The following is a 20,692-nucleotide window of genomic DNA, read 5'->3' on the forward strand; positions in this document are numbered from 1 at the left end:
GATGATGATGTAAAATCTGGTGGTTCTGGTTTTGTCATCCCGGGAAGCTCCTGGGGACAAGCACACCCCTGTGCAGAGAGCAAACATGCAGGATTATACCACTTCAGTCATGCTGGAGCCTTGGGAAAGCAACCAAAAATACCCTGCCTTTGAAGCCTGGCTCCTCTGCTTTTCAGGTGGGGTTTGGGACAGACAGCATTTAGGCTGCTGTCGTGCAGTAGAGGCCCCTTAGGGACGGGGAAAGCAGACTATTGATCCCATCACCTTGCAGCTGGTATCAGCACTGCACTATTTCCTAACATCGAGTCATTCCGAGTCTCTGCAATGACACAAACACATTGATTAAAAATTAAACCCAATGACAGCTCTCCCACGAACAGTACTTACTGTACCATACTTCTTGTATCCTGGGAGGGGAATGAGCAAATAGCAGACGACAGAATAATTTATAGTGATAAAATGGGTTACATTTTCATAAAAATTTTATTTTCCTTTTTTTTTTTAAATAATTCAATGCACTGGCAGTATAATTAATCCCTCTATGAGAGACACAATGGTACCAGTTCAACCAATATTATTTATACAGAGACATTGTGTTTAAAACCAACAAAAGTACATTTAAAATGTTTGTACATAAAGTATTACTGGTATTTTTTGTCTGAAGAAGGAACAAATGTAAACAAAATGCATAATTGTGCAACACGTTGGAAATACAAAGCAAAACAGGCAAGATACAATTTTATACATATAAAGCAAAAGAAATCAAACTTTTAGAACTATACAACATTTCAGTAATTGCTGGACATTTTAACAGTTACCTTGGTCTGTACAAAACATCTTAACTTATACTTAAAACTTTACAAGAATAACATGCTTGCTCGGAACAAAGACACCTTGTGGAATTGCAGCGATTATTGATACGGTATTTGCACACATGAGAGAAAAAGAAGGCTACTTCAATAGTAAATAAAAAGTAAGAATGTAAGGTAAAGGGCATTTAGTAAACCATAATCTAATTCCAATAGCTAATTAAGTTGCACTGCAATGCAGAAATTAAATCAGACTTTTGCTGGAAGACCGTAAGGTCATAATGTTGCTCTATTTCCAGGAACCAGAAGAAAGTGTATATAAATTTTCCTGATATTCTGTTTCATTCTACATGCACACACACATACACAAAATGAAATAAAAAAACCCAAAAGAAAGGAAAATCTAGTATTTGCCACAAGAGCCAGAAACACGGGCAAGAGAACACGCAGACTTGGCTACTCGCAACATGGCTGGGTTAAAAATCAAGACAACCAGGAAGAGCAAACACCCACTGAGCTTGCATGATGAGTTTTCCCCAACCTTAGCTGTATTTTGCTTTCTTTTTTCCCCAAAAGACAGGCAGGATCTTGAGTTGAATCGAGCCGATTTTAAAATAGTGGGAGTACTAGAGCCAAAGACAGAACACCAACAAAAGGACAGCTCAAAACCAGAGCAAAATACAACCAGATCCTTTGACTTGTTTTCATACTCTGTGATGATACATCCTAGACCTCGGGAATGTGGGTTTAAAAATAACAGCATTTAAGATTCAGTAGAAAATATGCAATCCAGAGATGTCAAAAGTACAGACAGGAGTAAATGATACAATATTTGATGGAATTACAAGGACTGTCAGCTTGGATAAAATGTACAGATTTTGTAAGAGTCCTCAAATGATACATATGGCTAAAATTAAACTCCTGATTGCATCAACCTGACAACCTTGGTGCCCGATTCTGCAATCTGTGTGCTCAGCACTCATTTACACACTTACTCCTGTGGCTTTCAGTGGAGTAACCTGCCAATGAGGATGCTCAGGGGAAGAACAGCAAAACTGGGCCTAGATAAATATTTGCCACGGCTTTTGAATTAGAAACACCACTTTAGCCAGCTTCAATGTCTTTGAGCTAAAGTAACAGATTCCATTTCTAGACTGAGCATTTATGACACATTTGAATTTATTTGCCATTTTTCTATGCAAGCTAATGCTGATGCCGGTAAATATTTAAACTCAGAGGTAATGATATTGCAACATGCATTTCAGTTAAAACCAAAACACACGCAAGCCTAGATGGCAGGCAGAAATTAGCCTCCAATTCTTTTAGCAGGGACTATCTGGTGCTGAATCAGTTCAATATATACTCAGTTTCAGTATGTATTTATAAAGCTACATTAGAGCATGCAGTATGGTATGAAAAGGCAGAGGACAAGTTTTCAGCTGGTGTAAATCAGCCCTGACATCTACGGAGCTACTTAGAGGCACGTCAGTTGAAGCTCTGGCCCACAGTCATCAGAAATGTACAGCCATCATTCACTCCATATATAAAACTTGGTGGTGGAAGCACAGAGTGAACATGTCACCAACATCTGATAAAGAGCTGCTCTGTTCGTCTGAGTTCTGATAATGCCTTCCCAGACTGTGTGGTCTAAAGCAGTTTTACGTTGTGCTCTATACTGCATAGTTTTGCGAAGTACAGTATCTCCTTAAAGGCAAGGATTATAGTACATGAATAATTTCATTGGCATGATCAGTAAAAAAGGCATGATGATAAAAGCTTTGGAAGCTTGTCTGCATAGAGATATGGCAAAAATTAGTCTGGGGTTGGAGGGTTTGCTCCTTAGTGTGTGCATATTGGATCAACTCCACTGAAGTCAGTACTCCTATCACAGAATCACAGATACACCAGCCTACACCAGCTGGGAAACTTGTACTTTACCTCTATCATAAATAAAGCATGTATGTTGTTATCCATTACTCAGTTGATTTATAAATTCATGGGTAAAAGCCTCCTGCCAGTGGGTCAAAGCTTCTTCATGTCCATAACTCCATGTTGTCACTGAAGTCAACGGTGGTTTCCCTGAGCTGGGCTGAGTTGAAGAGCAAGTCTGATTGCAGTTATGCCAGCTCTAGTCCAGAGACATTGAACTAATTTCAGTGGGGTGAGAGTGCTCAGCCAGAACAAAAATAGGGGTAATTCCATTGAATTGATGGGCTTAATGCAACTTATGGTCTGGCCCAACAGCCTATGCCCTTTCTGCTAACCAGCTTCTTCTTTGATGAACAGTGCTCACTTGTGTGATTGTCTCATGACAGCAGAATTTGGTCCCATGAATTCCACAGGCTGAGACAAGTTACTTTACATGTGCTCAGCTCAAAGTTTGGTCCATTGTAATTACTGTTGCCCATTAAAACAATAAATCCACTTCAGAATCTGAGTTTTCTTTTAATTCAGAGAAGGAAATAACAGACTAGAAATTAGAGCTATTTCTGTTTGATGGGGTTTTCAATGGAATTACACCAAACTGACACACAACCGTGAGCAAGCTTATATCCAGCATAGAGTGCTTACAGGACTTGCATAGAGGGGAACTCAGTTAAAATTAAAGAACACAAGTCTCAAACAGCTGCATCATCCACTCACATGGCTTTAATAACTGGCATCAGTTGGACTCAGCTAGAGTCCTGTAAGCACGAGAGGTCCTGTGGACACTACAATTTAAATTGCAATTCTGCATACAGTGACTATTGCCTTAGTTTTATGATGTGACCACATGCACCACTTCTGTCAACTCCTTCGGCTCTCCCAGATTCAGTGCATGGAAAACAGAGTGCCCAAATCCAAGTCCCACCTGCAGCAGCAGAGGACCAACACCTAAAAGCAATGCAGAGCCACAGCTCTGCTGCATCCAGGTGCTGGGGCCACTCACTCCTGTTGTGCACAGCCCTGGTCCCCCACCACATCTCCTGCACACGAATGGTCAGGGTTATGCAAACCTGTAGTAGTCCAACACCCTGAGCAGGGTGAGGGCTCAGGGAACTGTGTGTGGCTCCACAGCCTGCAATAGGCAAGGTCAGGTCTTTTCTGCAGCCTCTCTCCAGAGCACTGAGCACACACATTGCTACTTGAGCCGGCCACTTTGTCCCTGGGCTTAGTCCTCCCTGGAGTTGCAAAGGGAAAAGGGTTTAACTGTATGGTGATTTCAGGGCAAAGATAAGCATTAGCTCTGTGAGATGTGGTGACACCCTGGGGTGGGTTAAGGAACTGGATGAGATGGTGTCACATTCAGATTCTGTAGGATACCATGGTACAGGACATACCAACAGTACGTGTGTGAAGCATGCACAGGTTAAATTCATAATGTCAGACCACACCAACTTGTCCAGTTTCTCTAAACCACTTTTCACATCTCTATAATTGCCTCATATGACTACAATGCCAATAAGCTGCCTGAGATGTTGCTACATACCCTGTACTTCTGGACACAGCTTGATAGTATTTCTGCAACATAAGGAGGTCAGATTTGATTCTTATCTGACACCAGTTTTATGCAGTAACTCACCTGCACCAGAATTTGCTCTCATTTCTATCTATAGAGCCATGGGATCCCCGTGGGATCTGAGCTCACTCTGACTTCCACACCTACCACCATGGGTTTAAAATGGCATGAGGTGATCACTGATCTTGGAAGACAAAAGATCTTTGAAACAAAATGGCTAAAATAAAACTACTGAGTCCACCAGAAAGGCAGAGTACTGCAGAGAAGATGACTGCTCTCTAAGTCAGGCAGGAACATTTTGCATTCAGTAGCAGGGAGGTTTTATTGAAGAAGAGACTAAGTGAGCTTTTAGCCTTTACATATAGGCTATGAAATATCAAGTGATTATCTACTGAGATCTAACTCTCTATATATCTCATTAGACAAAACAGAATGCCTATATGCATTGCTGTGATAGTGGTCTGGTTACACCATGGAAGTCCAGAAGTATCAGAAACAGAGGAAATGAGCCCTCCCAACATTAACAAGACTTGTTTTATTTGTGTTTATAAAACAGTATGTAAAGTAAAGCTGGAAGATGTCATAAGGACAGTGGACTGGCTTCTCATTGTGACCCCCTCTGCCTCATTCCCAGCACACTCAGTGAGGCCAGGGAGATGCTGCGAGCGGCACAGGCCCTCAATGGTGTACCTGCCCACCTACAGGACATTTCACAGTTGGTTCATAATGACAAACTAGTTTTCTTTGGCGACTTGTGAAGTATTTTTCCTTTCTTAAAATTTCAAGACACTTTTCTATTGCATGAGTCAACCTTTGAAAAACAATACATTGACAGCACGTGGTTTTGACGCTGACTTCAGGGGCCACAGGACCAAGATGACAAAGTTGTTGCTACTACCTGTCATACCTTCATTGCCTGCAAGGAAACAACAGATGCAAATAGGACTATATACAAACTACAGAGGAACACTGATAATTCTGCTACTATTCAGCAGTGGTAAGAGTGTTTTCCCATTACAACTATTGCATCTTTTTTTCCCGTGCTATGAAGTACTAAGCAGGGACTTTGTGTTGCACATCCACATCCAAATCTACATGTGTACACACACACACACACACACACATGTGCTTCCTTCAATACTGTGTGTAGTGGAGTCTCTCCTGAATTAAAGGCAAATAAATATATTAATACTCAAGTCAGAATCCTTACCAGCTCCATTTTTGCTACCTTTTAATTTGCACGCATGAAACTAATCACTGGATTCAGGCAGCATTCAATACTAATAAAAATACAATGAAAACATTTTCTCCAAAGTACCTAAAAACTTGTCAGTGAATCTGAACTGTTATAATAAAACACCATAAAATCTGTGAAATGAAAAAAATCTAAGAAATTACAGCCCAGATTCAATTTCTCAGATTCTGTTTCTTTAGGAAGAATGAAGATCTTGATCTTTTTATTCTTCAAAAAATCCCACATTGATATCAACAGACCTGTCCCTATCTTTTAAAGGCAATAATTTATAAATGAGACAATATATTCACAGAGGGACTATTTAAATGATTAAAAGCCCAAAGACCATGTAATAAAAAGTGAAATTAAGCTATAAGAAGCAAGTAGTGAAATTCACCACCACCACCAACAACAAAAAGGCTGTAAGCTAAACCAAAATGACTAAAAACCAAACCAAATAAAATAAAATAACAAACTAAACTAACCAGCAGAAATACTGGGCCAAACCCAGATATCCAAACTCAGCATGAACCACTTACACTGTTACTTTGGTAAGCGTGGGCAGAACTATTTGCCCTCTGAAAGGAGCCTGAGGAGCACAGATGAGATCCACATCCACTAGGACATACTCTGAGGGAACATGGACCATATGGGTTAATCATCTCAGGTTTTCCCTCTGGTCCCTGATCTCAAAGATCCAACACACTTCATGTGGCTGGAGATATTGCATTCGAGCAGGGCATTGTGCCTGCACATTGTCAAATGCTTCACTTAAGACCTGCTGCAGCTCTTGAGGTTAAGTGCTATGTAAATGCATCGCTTGAGTACTTAAGACTTTGCTGTCCTTGGATCTCATACTGATGGAGCTCCCAAATGCTTGCATTTAGCCCTTTACTGGCATGTTCCCTTCACTGCTGAACTATTGATATTGCTCCAAAGCTCCTAAAGCATGGGACACAAAAGTCTTGTCAGCTCTCATAGTTTTTTATGAAGCTTGGTGTCCTTACATCCCAGCTGCAGAAATCGAGAGATTACATCACTGTCCCAGTTATCACTATTGAAAACAAATGTGTCATTTCTGGCCCTTCGCATGCTTGAAAAATGCCTGAAAACGTCATGAAATCAGCCTCAAAGCTCAGTATCCAGAAGGCAACACAAGAACCCAAAAAGTTTATTTAAAAACCTCCCCACCCATGATTTGAAGCCAATCTTGTAATTTTTGGAGCTTGGTTCATGAGTTTGAATGCCTGAAGTGGGCTGTATTAAGAACAGACATAGCAAATGCCCAAGCAAACACATGCTGCTTCCCCATGGATTGAAACAAACAATCTCATTTGATTAACTCTGCTGGAAGTAATATTTTAAGGGGTAAAATGATTCCACAAAGATGACATGTTGCCATTTGAAATGAGATGAATATAGTGCCTGTATAAGTGCAATAATCCTTAATAACTACCCCAAAAGAAGCATCATCTCCAAGGATAAGACAGTAATTCACTCTCTATATTTAAATTTGTTTCTAAGCCGCTTTTGAAACAAGACTGCTAAATAGTAAGTTGGCTTGTGATCCTAGACTTGACTGCTGGACTTACTATAATCATGCCATTGATTCAGCATACGCTTCAAACTAAGTCACAAGATACAAAATAAGGTGGGCTAATTCTTTAAGCTGTTTAAGCAAAAGATTGTGAATATGGGGTAAACTTAGAGATAGGAGTCTGTTTATTGCAAGCCCCAGGGGAAAGATAATACGTTGTCTTTACCAAGTGACTGCAGCTACTTCTTTGAACAGTCTTGTATCTGAAGACTGTATTTCAAGACATATCAATCCTTCATAAATGCATGGAAGTCTAGGGCTTCAGTCTACATTAAAGGAAAAAGTGATGATAATGCATTTAATTAGACTAAATACTTACTGGATTGCATTAGTGTGATATTGCAAAAAGAATGGAAAACAGTGGCTTATGACAAAACCACCCCAACATTACTTCATCTCAAGTACTCACCCTGTTAAAAAAGTTAAATAAAGTACTTCAAGTGCTTTGTTTTCTTTTGCTTTAAAAAAAACCCAACAGCCACCTTTCATCTACGTTTCTGAATGGTTCTCACTGTCATGGTTTTATTCATTAGGGGTCATAATCACTGTGACGAATGCTGTCAGACTCATGTTTCAGCCGTGTTACTGAAACCCTAAGAGAACAGATAAGGGTGTATCGACCACTTCAGGAACAGGAATGTGCAGATAATACAGGATGTGCTTGTTCTGCAAATGTCCTTTGCAGACAACCCTAAACTTGATGATTTCTCTAATGATGCACCTTGGCTACATTTACAATACAGTCTTCTGGAACAAAACATTAGGAATTATTGATTTTTAAGAAAACGTAGTACTACAGGGAGCTAATATACAACAGCTATAGTAAAGTTTGTCTTAAATATGCATTGGGCAGAGTCCTCAAACTGCTCTTATTGCAAATATCCAGGGCCTGCTTTAAAAATCCTCACAGTCTGAACCTCTTAAATGCAAATTTTTCTTATTTATATGGTTACAACCCAGTGAGTAGAATCCAATAACTCACCAGATTAAAGGATATACAGGTTTATATAGCAGAAGGTAATTGCAATTAACTAATATCTGGATGGCATTTAATACACATATTGTATTATTTCAATGAGATGAGACAGAATAATATTTACATTGCTATGAGCATTTTCTGTTTATGGAAATGGATTTTACAGTTCAGTAAGGTATGCAGGCGTATCAAGAATGAGATGAGACCATTTAAAGTCTTGTGAATTATTGATATAAATTCATTTTGTTTTGTTTCATGCACCAGCGCTTCTTGCAATGGCACCAGAAGAGCAGTGCAGTTTATAACAGGGGAAAAAAAAGAAGAGGAAAGAGCAAATGTGAAATGGTGTAATTTATTCACAATTGCTTTGAAATTCTATCTGAATTGTCTCATTATTATTCACGCATTAGAGGAATGGTCCGAAACATGACAGCATGGGTAAATAGATGCAGAGCTTGGAAAACAGGTAATCTGACTGAAGTATTCATGGCCATTATTAAACAAATGTTATATTGCTTTTGGGTAAATCTGGTGATTTTATTTAATTTGACATTGTTTTCAAGATAGCAAGATAATACTGTTCGTTTCTAATGCTCTGAAATGAACAAAATAGGTGAAAATTGATGCCACATGGAATTATAATGTTTCAACAGTAGCTGGTTAGTTAAACTTCTAGAGTTTCATGAAGAATCTGCATACACTTATTAATGGACTTTCACATACAATATCAATGCTTAGAGTGCAGCAGTCCTGTTAAAATCTGCTTTCACTGAGTCACTATGCAAGGAGAGATTGTTCTATGGAAAAAAATCTTGTATGAATATTTGATTGAAACTAAACAGCAAAACTGAAAGAAAACTCACAGATTTAGTACAGGAATGGTAGATAAGGCTATGAAAGCTAATATTTGGAAACTGCCTAAAAACTGCAATAAATTCTGCTGCCTAATGAATTTACTAAGCCAACAATAAACAGGAAGAATGTAATATCAAAACCTCATTGCATAGTGTGTCATCATTCTTTTATGAGGCATTCCTTCAACTTTTTACCTCTCAACACCTTTGGTGATCTTACATTATCTATCTGTAAGATATCCAATGTTCTCTTTTAGAGATTAAGCCTATAGGAAACATGAAACCTTAGGAATGTACTATGTCAGGTAATGATGCCGGAATTTAGCGTCAAAAAGCTTGGTTCAGGTTCAGAAGACGATTTTAAATCATATGAATAGCTATAACTTCTACTAATTTATTTCAGAAGGGATTTCTCATATATACCCTCAAATATTTAAGACGCTTTGTACTATTTCTCAGGAATCCATATCTTCTCAAAGTGCTTTTTTGTTTTCACTTGAAGGCAGCATGGACTTAAAACAATACTGCAGGGAATGTACCGTTCCATAAAGCACATAAGGATGGCAGGATCCAGGAGACACAAGGCATAGAAAATTGTTGAAAATGATTAGATGGTACAACACATACTGCTTTTGAGTCATAAGTTCAATTTATGGTGACTTCTACTTCCAATAGATAGGATATTAAAAAAGGCAATAAAAATGAAGTTACATGAATAAACTTCCAAAAATGAGTGGAGTTCCACCAGTGATCGTCTCTGCGCTGGTAGAGGTAGAAGAATGGGGATGTTATGAACAGGGCAGCAGTCACTACAACAAATGAGCCTCAATGCGGAGCCAGTGGAGTCCTTGGCGAACATAACGAACCAGATTGGTCATACTGCTGTGTTGTGTTAAGGGTCCCATCACTGAGTCCAGGTCTACAAAGAATTCTGCAATACACAAGAAACAGAAGTCATCCCTTCAGGCAATGGTACTGAAGTGCATATATATACCATGACTTCCCACTCAGCAGCAGCAGTGCAATTAGTGAGTTTGGAAGACGTTGCACACATGAGCACACAGTCAATAGGAAAGACAGGCAGCAATATATTTAAGCAGACCAAATCAGATTATCCACACTGGAAGTTAACCACAACGTAGTGTGAGTGGTTGCCAATAGTCTTTCCTTAGCTTTGATGATTTGCACTTTCTGTTTTCTGAGCCTAGGTTTGCTGATTGCATGATTTAAATAGCTGGTAACAAACTGTGGCATTTCCTTTTGTATGCTGCACCCTCTCCTGGGCATGAGCCAGTCTGGATCTTACAGAAGACCTTGCTTGCTCTTTTCCCCACCCTCCAAATTCTGTTACTGCCTCTGCAGCAGCTTTGGCCCTCTGCTCATTCTGCTGCAGCTGCAGACCCCAAGAGATGTGTGGGGTAGGCAGGGAGAAGGAATAGGGGAGAGGGAACACAGCAGGAAAATAGCATCTAGGAGATGGAAACCTATAAGGGGGAAGAAAAGATGGGTAAGGCCACTGGGATCTGCTGTTGGGAAGGGTTAACAGAAGGTCACTAAACAAGAGAGCCATAGTTAGGAAGCGACACACTAGTTTACTTTATGCCATGTGTTAGATGCACTCTGGGTGAAAGACTAATCCTGTTAGAGCTAACAGACCTTTCCTAATTGCTTTCAATGGTGAACTGCATTGTGTCCTCTATTCTCCCACAGTTGTCTTTTGGCTCACTGGGGTGCAGGCATCCCTACATATGCAACACTTACTTACACTATATTTAGGTGAGTGGAGCCTGCTCTCAGTTGAATCCCCTCAGAACTCAGATAACAACCAACAGTCACAGTAAACAGTGTTTGAGCCGTTACATTCCCACCCTACCTAAAATCCAGTACACGGCACTCAGCCAGCTAACACTGTGCTGGCTGCAGTTCCGGAGAGCAGATGCTGGGTACAAAATCATTATCAGTACTTTCTTCAGCAAGTGCTGCTTTGAGGTCTTCTCTCCAAATATTGACAGACTGACCTTGGTCAGCCTGGGAGCTACAGCAGTATCACAGCACAAAGTGATTTGGCTGGAGGCAAGCATAATGAAAGCTTAGGGCTATCACCAGTTGCGTTAAGATGCTGCAGCCAGCAGTTACTTTTAATCTTCCTTCCTCTCTTTTACTCCTCTTCTCCAGTGTAAAATCAATACATTTAGAAGCGAAATAATGCACTGTCTTGCTTGCATTCTAGAGATCTCATTCTAGACTCAGATAAATAGTAATTGCTTTAAACACTGAGAATTCACCTTAAAGCCTAATTTCAGTTTAATATTTCTTGAGAAAGTTACAAGCATTGAATCCACTATTAAATGTATGCATGAAAGAACAGGCCTTTGTCCCTGCAGAGCTGATAGTTTTCTGCTGTAGAGAAAAAGTGCTGCTATCTTTGGAAGCTTAAGAAAATTCTGGTTTTGTAAACCCAGCTAAGAGTTTGATGTTATTAACGGTGAAAAATCTCTCATGGGCACAAACCAGCCCATGGGTTGTTTGCAGTTTAGCCTGCCCTGTTACAGATGCAGAGCTTGTGACAAACTCCTTCCAGTCCCCCCACACTCTGAAGTCTACTGACCAGGGGAAATTCAAACAGAGGTACACAGCAGTATGTTCTCACTCTCCTTTTCAAACCAGATGAGCTTGGCGGGTCACAGTTCCACTGTTCTCCCTCTTGCCATGCCTTCTTATTTTAATGGCACATCTTTTGTCAGGCTGACAAGAAGGGCTGCTGTCTCCTGCTCTGAGCCAGCTGGACATGAGTCAAGTCCAAACTGGGAGCGTGCAGGCATACTCAGAGGAGCACAAAACCTAAGCTGACAGCTGTGGACAAGGGGAGGCTGCACAATTCCTACACCATGGAAGAAATCTCTTGTGTCTGCATGGACATGACCTAAGAAACATCTATGACAGCAGTAAGATGTAGAGGTAAAGGCTATTAGACATTACAACGCTGGGGCCACATTTTTACATCCATCTCTATTTGCTCATCAGGGACATGTTCCTGGGCAAGGCACACACTGTGATTCAGAAGATGATAGAAACAATAAAAACTGACCGCAAAAGAAAACCAAAACCCGAAACCAAAAAGAGACTGGATCTGGTTTGTATTTTCTGTTGGACTTTTTTTTTGGTTAAGAAAATGATTTTTTCTTATTTCACATTGTGTGCTTCTTTGTGGGTTTGCATTTATTTGGTTGGTTTTTACGACCACTCTTACTTGGGGGGGAATGAATTATGATTTTTTAAATTATGATTTTATAGATTATGATTTTTTTCAATTTTCTGATGAAATGACTGCCCAAACTCCTGAGAGGGACCAAGAGATCTGTCCTTTACCTGGGATTCAAAGCAGAGGGTTTGTACCTATCCCGTTTGCTGTCATGCTGCATTTCTACAACTCAAGAGACCATGTACCAGTGCTCTGGATTTTGGGCACTGCAATGGCCAGTCCAGGTGGCAAAGGTGGATTAGAGCTAGCCCTGGGGAAAGGGATGAGTCCTGTCTCAGCCACAAAGATAGAGGTGTTTTGGATTGAGAGGCGCAGATGACATCTACTAAGATAATTACAGCTAGGTTTCATAAAACACTGTACCATTCCTCATGTCAAAGTGTCTTAAATACTTTTGTAAATAGAATCCATCATGTGATATGATGATGGCTGTAGAGTACCACAACAGTTCTTACATAGGTTTTTGTTACCCCATGAATTTTTCAAACTGCAGTCTAATTGTGTATAAAGATGCAACTTCAAATTCAGTATTTAACTAGAAATGAGGTATCCTTCCAGACAAAATGTAAAGACAGATACGCTATAGCATGTATGAAACTCTGATCTCTCTCCAGTGGTTTACGATACTTAAATAAAATCTGAAGTAACATGAACTTCCCATTCCCTGTAACGTGGCTGCAGTCTGTGAAACAAGGTATGAAAGAACAGGGCACGACCCTAGATGTCTCGCTCATGTGAGAAATCCTCATTCATGCACCCAGTTCCAATACAGTCAAAGGGACTTGCTCATCTGAATAAAGATTATTCCTATATGGCTTTTCAGATTTGGGTTTATTTGACTGCAAATCAAAATGAGAACAAAGAGGAGTGTAGGGGGGAAATGCAGAAAGAGAGTCAGCAGGTTTTTTCTCATCCCGCTTTAGGACTGATAACAGCAGTGGCTGGGTACATTTTCTGTCTGCTGGCTGAATGCCTGAGCTATTTTGATTCAATACCAAGTAGAACATTTAACAACTCCACAACACACAGGGCTAATTACAAGATTATCGCCATCTCTTTCTCCTATCAGAGCATCCTTCTGCATTCCCTCTTTAATATTCTGCAGTACATTTGACAGGGAATCACTTCCACATTTTGTGAAAATGGATGCAGCTATGGAAAAAATCCAAAATGACTGCACTGCTACTAAATTAACCAATGCGAACAAAGACAAGAAGCAGTGGGGAGGACTGGACAGAACTTCTATTATTGTTCCTCATCCAGGGATAGATCATTATGACCCACCATTCAGACATAAAACTCTATAAATCTCAAGCTTAGTTTCTCTAAATCAGTGGAAATTTGCCACTGACATTAATGGGAGTAAGATCAAACTGCACACAGCGAGCACATTTGTCAGGAGAAGTCAGCCATCTGAAGTCTCAGTATAATTTAAGAGAATGAGCCAATTCATGATGAGAATATTTCCCAGTTAGGTTCTGTATCTCTAGCATCAAAGAAAGCTTTGTCAATGATTTGTGTAAGCCCAAAGCTGGAATCTGAATAATTGCATTATCATGGGGAAGTTCACAGCTGGTCAACAAATAGGCCAAATTTGTCCTTTAGTTACATCTCAGCCACTCCACTACACTTGATATATCCCAGTCACAAACTGCTTGCCAAAACTCCTTTGAAATGTCTATGGTAAAGACTTACATTTTATTGTTAGGAATAAACAAGCAGATTCGCAATTCAACCATAGGAGAGTCAAGGTCATGGCTTAAAGTGGACATCTCCTAACCCGACTCCCTGCATAAACATAACTTCTAACGTTTGCTTATTATCCTAGCTAGCATTTTAGTAGTCTTAAACCCATTGACAGAGCAGTCTGAAAATAACCTCAGTGCTCTATGAGGAGCTGAAACTGTGAACAAATCTGCAGACTCAAAAGCTCTCATCACTTGGGGCTCATGTTCGCTAAATTATTTGCCAGCTGCTCTGATAACCCCATGTTCAGTGTGTGTCACACATCCCCCCTGTGCCTGACAAGAGAAGATATGTATTGGCTACAGCGACCAGCAAGCAGATTTGGTCTGTTTGCTCAAGCTGTCTCAGTTGTGCTCCTAGATGCGGTGAGTCCAGGTCCAATTCCCAACAACACCTATGAGAACAGAAGCTAAATCTGATGAGCCAAAAGGCACAAAGCAGAAGCGGAGTGGGGCACCTTTGTTCTCCTTAGTCAGCTTGTCAGCCATGTCCCAGTGCTCGTAGCTCCGCAGGACGTTGTTGGTGATGTTGACATGGCTGGCAGCCATGTGGTGGATACGCTGAGGGATGGTGATGGTCCCTGCTGAGGAGGAGCTGGCGGTGCCTGCACTGCTTCCAGCAGAGCTGACGGGGGACGGGCTCAGGGACATGGGTGATGGTGTTTCTGTGCTCCTGCAAGAGGTGAAAGGAGAGTGAGTCTTACACAACTTCACTGCCATCCTAAATGCACTTGAAATATTAACTCTGCACCCAGTCAGGGTGTAGTATCTCCAAGTTTTATGGGAAAGGAGAGCTTATAAAGTGGAATGACTGAAAATAAAAAGGGATTTAATTCCTCTATAAATGAACCTGTTATTTTAAAAAGAAAAAAAAATCTATCATCAAAATAGAGCAATCTTTCAGACAAAGAAATATCTCATCGCTGCAATGATTTTTCTACCTGCTACCAGAAACTGCAATGGCAGTTAGAAAACACTCAATGTGCAATATTGGCTTATTATCAAAGCATTTTGTGAAAACCACAATGACAGTTTGCTCCAAAAACAGTCACCACAATAAGTGCAAGTCTTAAAAGCACCCTGCAGAGCAGTTTTAGGAGCTGAGGGTACCATAGGATTATGAATATCTCTATAGGATTCTTCAAGAGTGGCTATGGAGATTTGTTTCTAATTGCCCACAGCTCATCTGCACAGTTTTGTTCAGAGCAGTGTTTTAAGTTACCTACTTAGTGGAGCACTAATGTTCTAATATAGATTTTCCTTTAATTCTAACAGCAGCAATTAGGAATCACCTGCTGGCTGCATACAGTGCAGAGGTCAGCACAGCAAGCTCATGTTTAGAGCTGTGCAGCACTGAATGCTCACATACTGCTATTCCCTTTGAAATCTACAGAATCATAGAATCATTTATGTTGGAAAAGACTTTTAAGATCACTGAGTCCAACTGCTAACCCAGCACTGCCAAGTCCACCACTAAACCATGTCTCTAAATCCCATATCTACACAGCTTGGGGAAGAAATTCTTCCTAACATCCAAGCTAAACCTCTGCATGGGGATGCTGCAACCCGTCTTGAGAGGCTGCCACTGGGTGTCTCACACTGTGCAACAGCACCAAGCTCACTCATACTCATTATGGGCCTGATTCAAACACCAGGGTATTAAAGTTCCTCCTCTTGGCTTTACAGGACACCACCAACAGACCTGAACATGAAGCGTGGGTACAGACCTACTGTGCTGATACCTTGCAGGTGCCACAGGACAGACTGCCACCACAGCACAGCCTTGGGCTGAAACACATTTATGACAACAGCTTTTGCTGCCAATTTTAAGATCCTTTCCAACGCTAACTATTTTATGATTCTATGATTTTCCAGCAGTGCCCTGCTATTACCTGTGCTTGCCAAGAAGCTCCTGTGATACATTCTTTTTCCAGAGGTAAAGACCAAGTCAATTCAGAAGCTACTAGCTTTTTACACAGCTTACAGTTTAAGCATATCCTGTGGCACAACTGTTTCAGTTTTAAGTCTCAAAACATCCTGGTTACTTCACATGCTGCAGTGCCTTTAATGCACAGAAGAGCTGAACTATACTAGATTAGGTCTGGGAGCAGTTAAAAATTGTAAGTATCTGAGGAGATCAGGAGTATTTTGTTAGAGGCACTTATAACAAGCTGACGCACTTCTGCCAAATAAAGCACATTGTTCATTGGATTTACCCTGTTGTGCACAGCCATTATTACTGTGGCGAGTCTATTAAATCGCTGTATTTTGTGCTTTCTGTCGCTAGAGGTGGGAAACATTTCTGTAATGAAACCAAGGAAATTCTGTTTCACTGCCAGCCTGGAACTCAGGCCAACTCTGTAGAGGTTCACAACCCTTTCAAACCAAAATGGCCAGAAATCCCAGTAAGCCCAGCTGAGATTTTTGATGGTTTGAGATCCCAAGGAAACTACACTTCATGGCAATGGGTAAGATTTGCTATGTTCAAAAAGAACCCCGTAAGAATACCCTGCTGTGTCCCCATTCTAAACTAGACTGCTGATGTGCCTCCAGTGGTGCCATACCCTGACCGTGTTTAGTTACTCCTCTGTGGTGTGTGGCTTCTCTTCCCATCTGGGAATAAGTGGAAGCTGTAGAGAGAGTAGCCCTGGGGAAGGCAGGGCACATGTTGCCATTGGCAGCACCAGGCCCATGACAATCCCTGGGGTCACCAGGAAACATCTAAGATAAATGGCAACTGAAACAGCTGAAGAGCTTTTGTTCTGAGGGGACAGAAGACCTGAGGGTGAACTGTGGCCTTTGTGTGTCTGGTCATGGGTGCTCACAATAATACTGTTATAACAAGGCCTTGTCATATTCAGTTATTCTTACATGTCAAGTGAGTCCTCCTCTGAATAAAGGACAGAGGTATGCACTTTCAGAGCTTTACTTCCTTATCTCCAAAGTTAAAGGGAAGAGACCAGTCAGTTGGGTATTATGCTAGAAGTGATGCTCAATCAAATGCTGGGTTTCTGCTGCCTACCTTGTGTCCAGACAAGAATTTTCTCTTCCAGTCAAAACCCACTGAATCTAAAACCTGGGCACCTAATCAGCTCCTTTACATAGTGAAGGAGATGTCATCATCTGCAGAGCATACACTTCATGGTGACTATTATAGGACAGGAATAAAAGGATAACTTCTGCTCTATGAAATTTTTAGGTATAAGCCACTTCTTAAGAAACAAAAGAAGTGTAACACTCCAGTAGTCTATTTTGGCAGTAAAATGTTATGTAAACCTTACTGTACATTTATTGCAATACAAGGTTTCACTGACATTTCAATGTTTTGAAAAACTGGCATATATTAAACAATTTAATTTAGTAGTTGCCTTCCTAGTGTTAAAATACCTTTTCTGTTTTTATTTAAGAAGATTTTGTATTTCATCACCTCAGTTTGTGTTATAACGTATACTGAAATATCTCTATACATACACATAAAACAATTTTGGGGATTTGGTGTGTGTATATATACCAAAATATTTTTAATTATCTAAGACAATGTTTTTTTTAAGCAAAATGCTGTAAGTTGGGGGTTTGCATTGATTCAGAGCAAAGTGTGTTTGAAAACTTCAATGCTCTGTCAAACTTCAAACCCTTTTACAGTTTTATGGCTTTGTTTCCTTGGAGTGTCTAATAGTAACATCTTATGAACCACTAGAAAGAGACTATGAACAAGAATCATTTTCACCCAGAATTCAGCATACTCAAATAAAGAAGTAGAGACAGGGAAAGTTCTTCTCCTGTGTTTTTCCTGTAACTGTATGTGTGGCAAGGAGAAAGGAGCAGGAGAAATGTGTGTCAGGTGGCAATACACATTGCACGATACAGGCAAGGTTGCAGCAGCAATGCACTTTCACTGAATAGCAGATCATAATTGCATTGCCCTGACTTCATATCTGAGGCGAGGGTGTTTTAACATTAGTATAAAGCCACTGATAATTGGTTGACTAAGTGCCTTCACATTTTCACCACTATTATGCCTTCAGTTTTATTAAACAGCACTTACCATATATCAATGAAATATTCATTGGTCTTTCATTACTGAACGAATCATTGAAATATCATTGCAATGAAGGTTAACTTTACTTTGGCTTCCTGAAATGACATGGTACTTGCTAGCTAATTAACAGATATTTTTATGGCCTTCATTTGGCTTGAGAAGCAAACTGTCGAAGAATTCAGCACAGACTCACCACAGCTGATATTAGACTTAAGGGGGCTTTGCACAAAAATAAAGGTGTGTTTTGGCTCTTCCTTCCCAACCACACTGGATGGCTAACATGGGTACCTGATTTAGCCCAGTGGAAGCCCCCCACCCCACAAGCCTAAGGCAGCTCTAAGGTCAATTCTATAGCCTGAAGAACATTTTCAAGCTGCTACATATACGAAACATACCCGTGTGGCTCACAAACCATTGTGTCATGGCCTGTCCTTTGCCTTTAAAGGAATCAAACATTTTGCCCCCCCGCTCTTGGAACCACTTGTTCCTGGACAGAAGTACTCAGCAGCAAATACTCACTTTCCATTGCCGCCCCAAGGTGAGGGGGCCTGAGAGGCTTTTGAAGAGTTCTGTAAGTACAAAACCAGAATGTAAGTAAAGGTGATGCAAGTACATGAATACTGATGATGTAAACTTCACATTCCCTGTTTTCTTTGCAAGAGCTACAGTGCATACAGCAGAACAGCTCTGCACATCAATCCTGTAACTAAATGGCTGGTGGGTGACTGGTAGGTACCAACCAATACCTTGAAATTCACTTAATCAAAGAGAGAATACAGTAAAGTTAAAGTAAAAGCAGATGTATTTCACAAAGAAGTGGCTTAATTACCCCTGAAACTTACTCAATGATCTGTTATCTTTAGGGAAGACTTTAATCTTTTGACAAGAAACACTAAGAATTTGGGTTGATGTCTTAACAAAATTAATCCCTCCCAAATTTGTAGGGAAGGTGGCTTGGGATTCATACAGTAGTAGAAATAAAACTTCTAGTCAGGATCTGCTTGAGTGCCCTTGGTTTTATGTATTTTATTTGCACAAATTGACTTGCCTTACCTGCTTACTCATTCTCTTTCACACCTGTGTAACACCTTGTGCAACCTTGTACAAGAAGGCTGCCTGGCAACAATAAAGCCCATTTTTTTCCAGTCTTGCTCAGACTGGGGGGTATCTTACTTAGTTCCTGGAAGAAGTGGTAGTATCAGGGCTGAAGCTATCTGAAAATGATCACTTTGAGCTCCCTTGCAAAGAAGTCAGCGCACACAGTGAGAATTCAATCAAGTTTTACAAGCTCTCTGCAAAGGCTCACCATCATTATTACAATATACATCTGGTTACTGTAATCACTATTTTACATGAGGCACAGAGACTCAGAGGAACACAGAGCAGCCTACGGCATGGCCCAGGGTCGCACAGCTGACTCTGGGAGCAAAATCATAACCTGGATTTTAAAACAGACCTACACTTGCTAATTAACCAAACAGAAAACACTGCCCAAAAGATGATACTGATCTTGCTGTATGTTCCTATACAGCATGCCACTTGTTTCAGTAAAGTTGAAATGGAAGCATATGTAGTGTATATTTTTGCCACCCACTCACATATAAGAAAGAGGGAGATCCTAAACTCGCCTAGGAAGTCTTCAGGGATGAAGAAGCAGCTTTGATGTTATTTTCTACTGTCTGGGGATTGTTCCTAACAATATCTGGAGAGAAGCACTAGCTCTGTCAAGATTAAGATTAGTTCTCAACTGGAGGTAGTTATTTGACAATGAAAATATTTGAACAGTTTTGCCCATGACTATTGACAACACATTTCCAAAACCATAGAAATGTTCCTCAAACTTCTAGTTGAAATGCTTTGAAGGATGCCCCTGCTGATGATCTTATAAACTTTGGTTTCAATTTTAAAAATTTATTATTTTAGTTATATTTTACTCTAAGTTGTCTTTAAATTTCAAAACTACTTTTATGATTAAATGGTTATTTTCTGTTTTGAAATGTAAAAAACCCCAATTTGAAACTCTTAACTGGAAATTAATCAGAACCAGTTCTGCCCACAAATGGTTTCAATTTGGACAAAGCAGCATTTTGCGAGGAAGAATATGAAGAACAATTCTGCCAAAAAATTCCTCTCCAGCTCTGCTGTAAACAGCGCTTTTCACAGCTAAAATTGTGCAAAATCTTGAATAACTCTATTCAAACAGTTAATCTATTTCATTTGTGTTACAGATTCTCACTAGTGAACACAGAGAACATTGTGCAGCAATACAAAACTAATATGCAGTTAATAGCTTCCATTCTTTTCTTTTCTCCTCCTATGCCTTTACTACAAAAAGATCCTGAACATATAATCTGTATATACTCAAACACTACTTCTAGCAAATGAGTTACACTGCCTATAGCATACACACAGTAACATTAGCTGAAATACTCAGCTTCAATTGGACACTTAAAACCAGCATTCCTGATTTGTCTATTTTATTATGTTTCAATTTTTTTGCTCTCATTTTCATTTACATTAAAAGACATTTTCTCTGTGCGGATACAGTAAAAGGGTCTTATGCAGGGTGCTCTTCATTGTACTTATTTGCACAGAAGAAGAATCCTCTTTACCATCTGCCTTTTTAAGAAATCACTACTTTCTGCATAAAATGTTTTAAAAGACAATCTACATTCAT

The 20,692-nt window shown here is 40.1% G+C and overlaps 1 protein-coding gene across 3 annotated transcripts in view; it reads right to left on the reverse strand.

The window, feature by feature from the left end:
• Window positions 1–464: 464 nt before the first annotated feature.
• Window positions 465–20,692, reverse strand: part of AFF2 (ALF transcription elongation factor 2) — a 329,870-nt gene continuing 309,642 nt past the window's right edge. For all 3 annotated transcript variants that reach the window (XM_034064377.1, XM_034064376.1, XM_031047127.2), the window contains exons 19-21: window positions 18,535–18,584; window positions 14,435–14,649; window positions 465–9,900 (exon numbers count right to left, since the gene is read on the reverse strand). In XM_034064377.1, coding sequence (XP_033920268.1) covers window positions 9,779–9,900; window positions 14,435–14,649; window positions 18,535–18,584 — 387 coding nt within the window. In that variant the 3' untranslated portion in view covers window positions 465–9,778. The remainder of the gene's footprint in view (window positions 9,901–14,434; window positions 14,650–18,534; window positions 18,585–20,692) is intronic.

The sequence above is a fragment of the Melopsittacus undulatus genome, chromosome 6, assembly GCF_012275295.1.
Source record: "Melopsittacus undulatus isolate bMelUnd1 chromosome 6, bMelUnd1.mat.Z, whole genome shotgun sequence".
Lineage (NCBI taxonomy): Eukaryota > Metazoa > Chordata > Aves > Psittaciformes > Psittaculidae > Melopsittacus > Melopsittacus undulatus.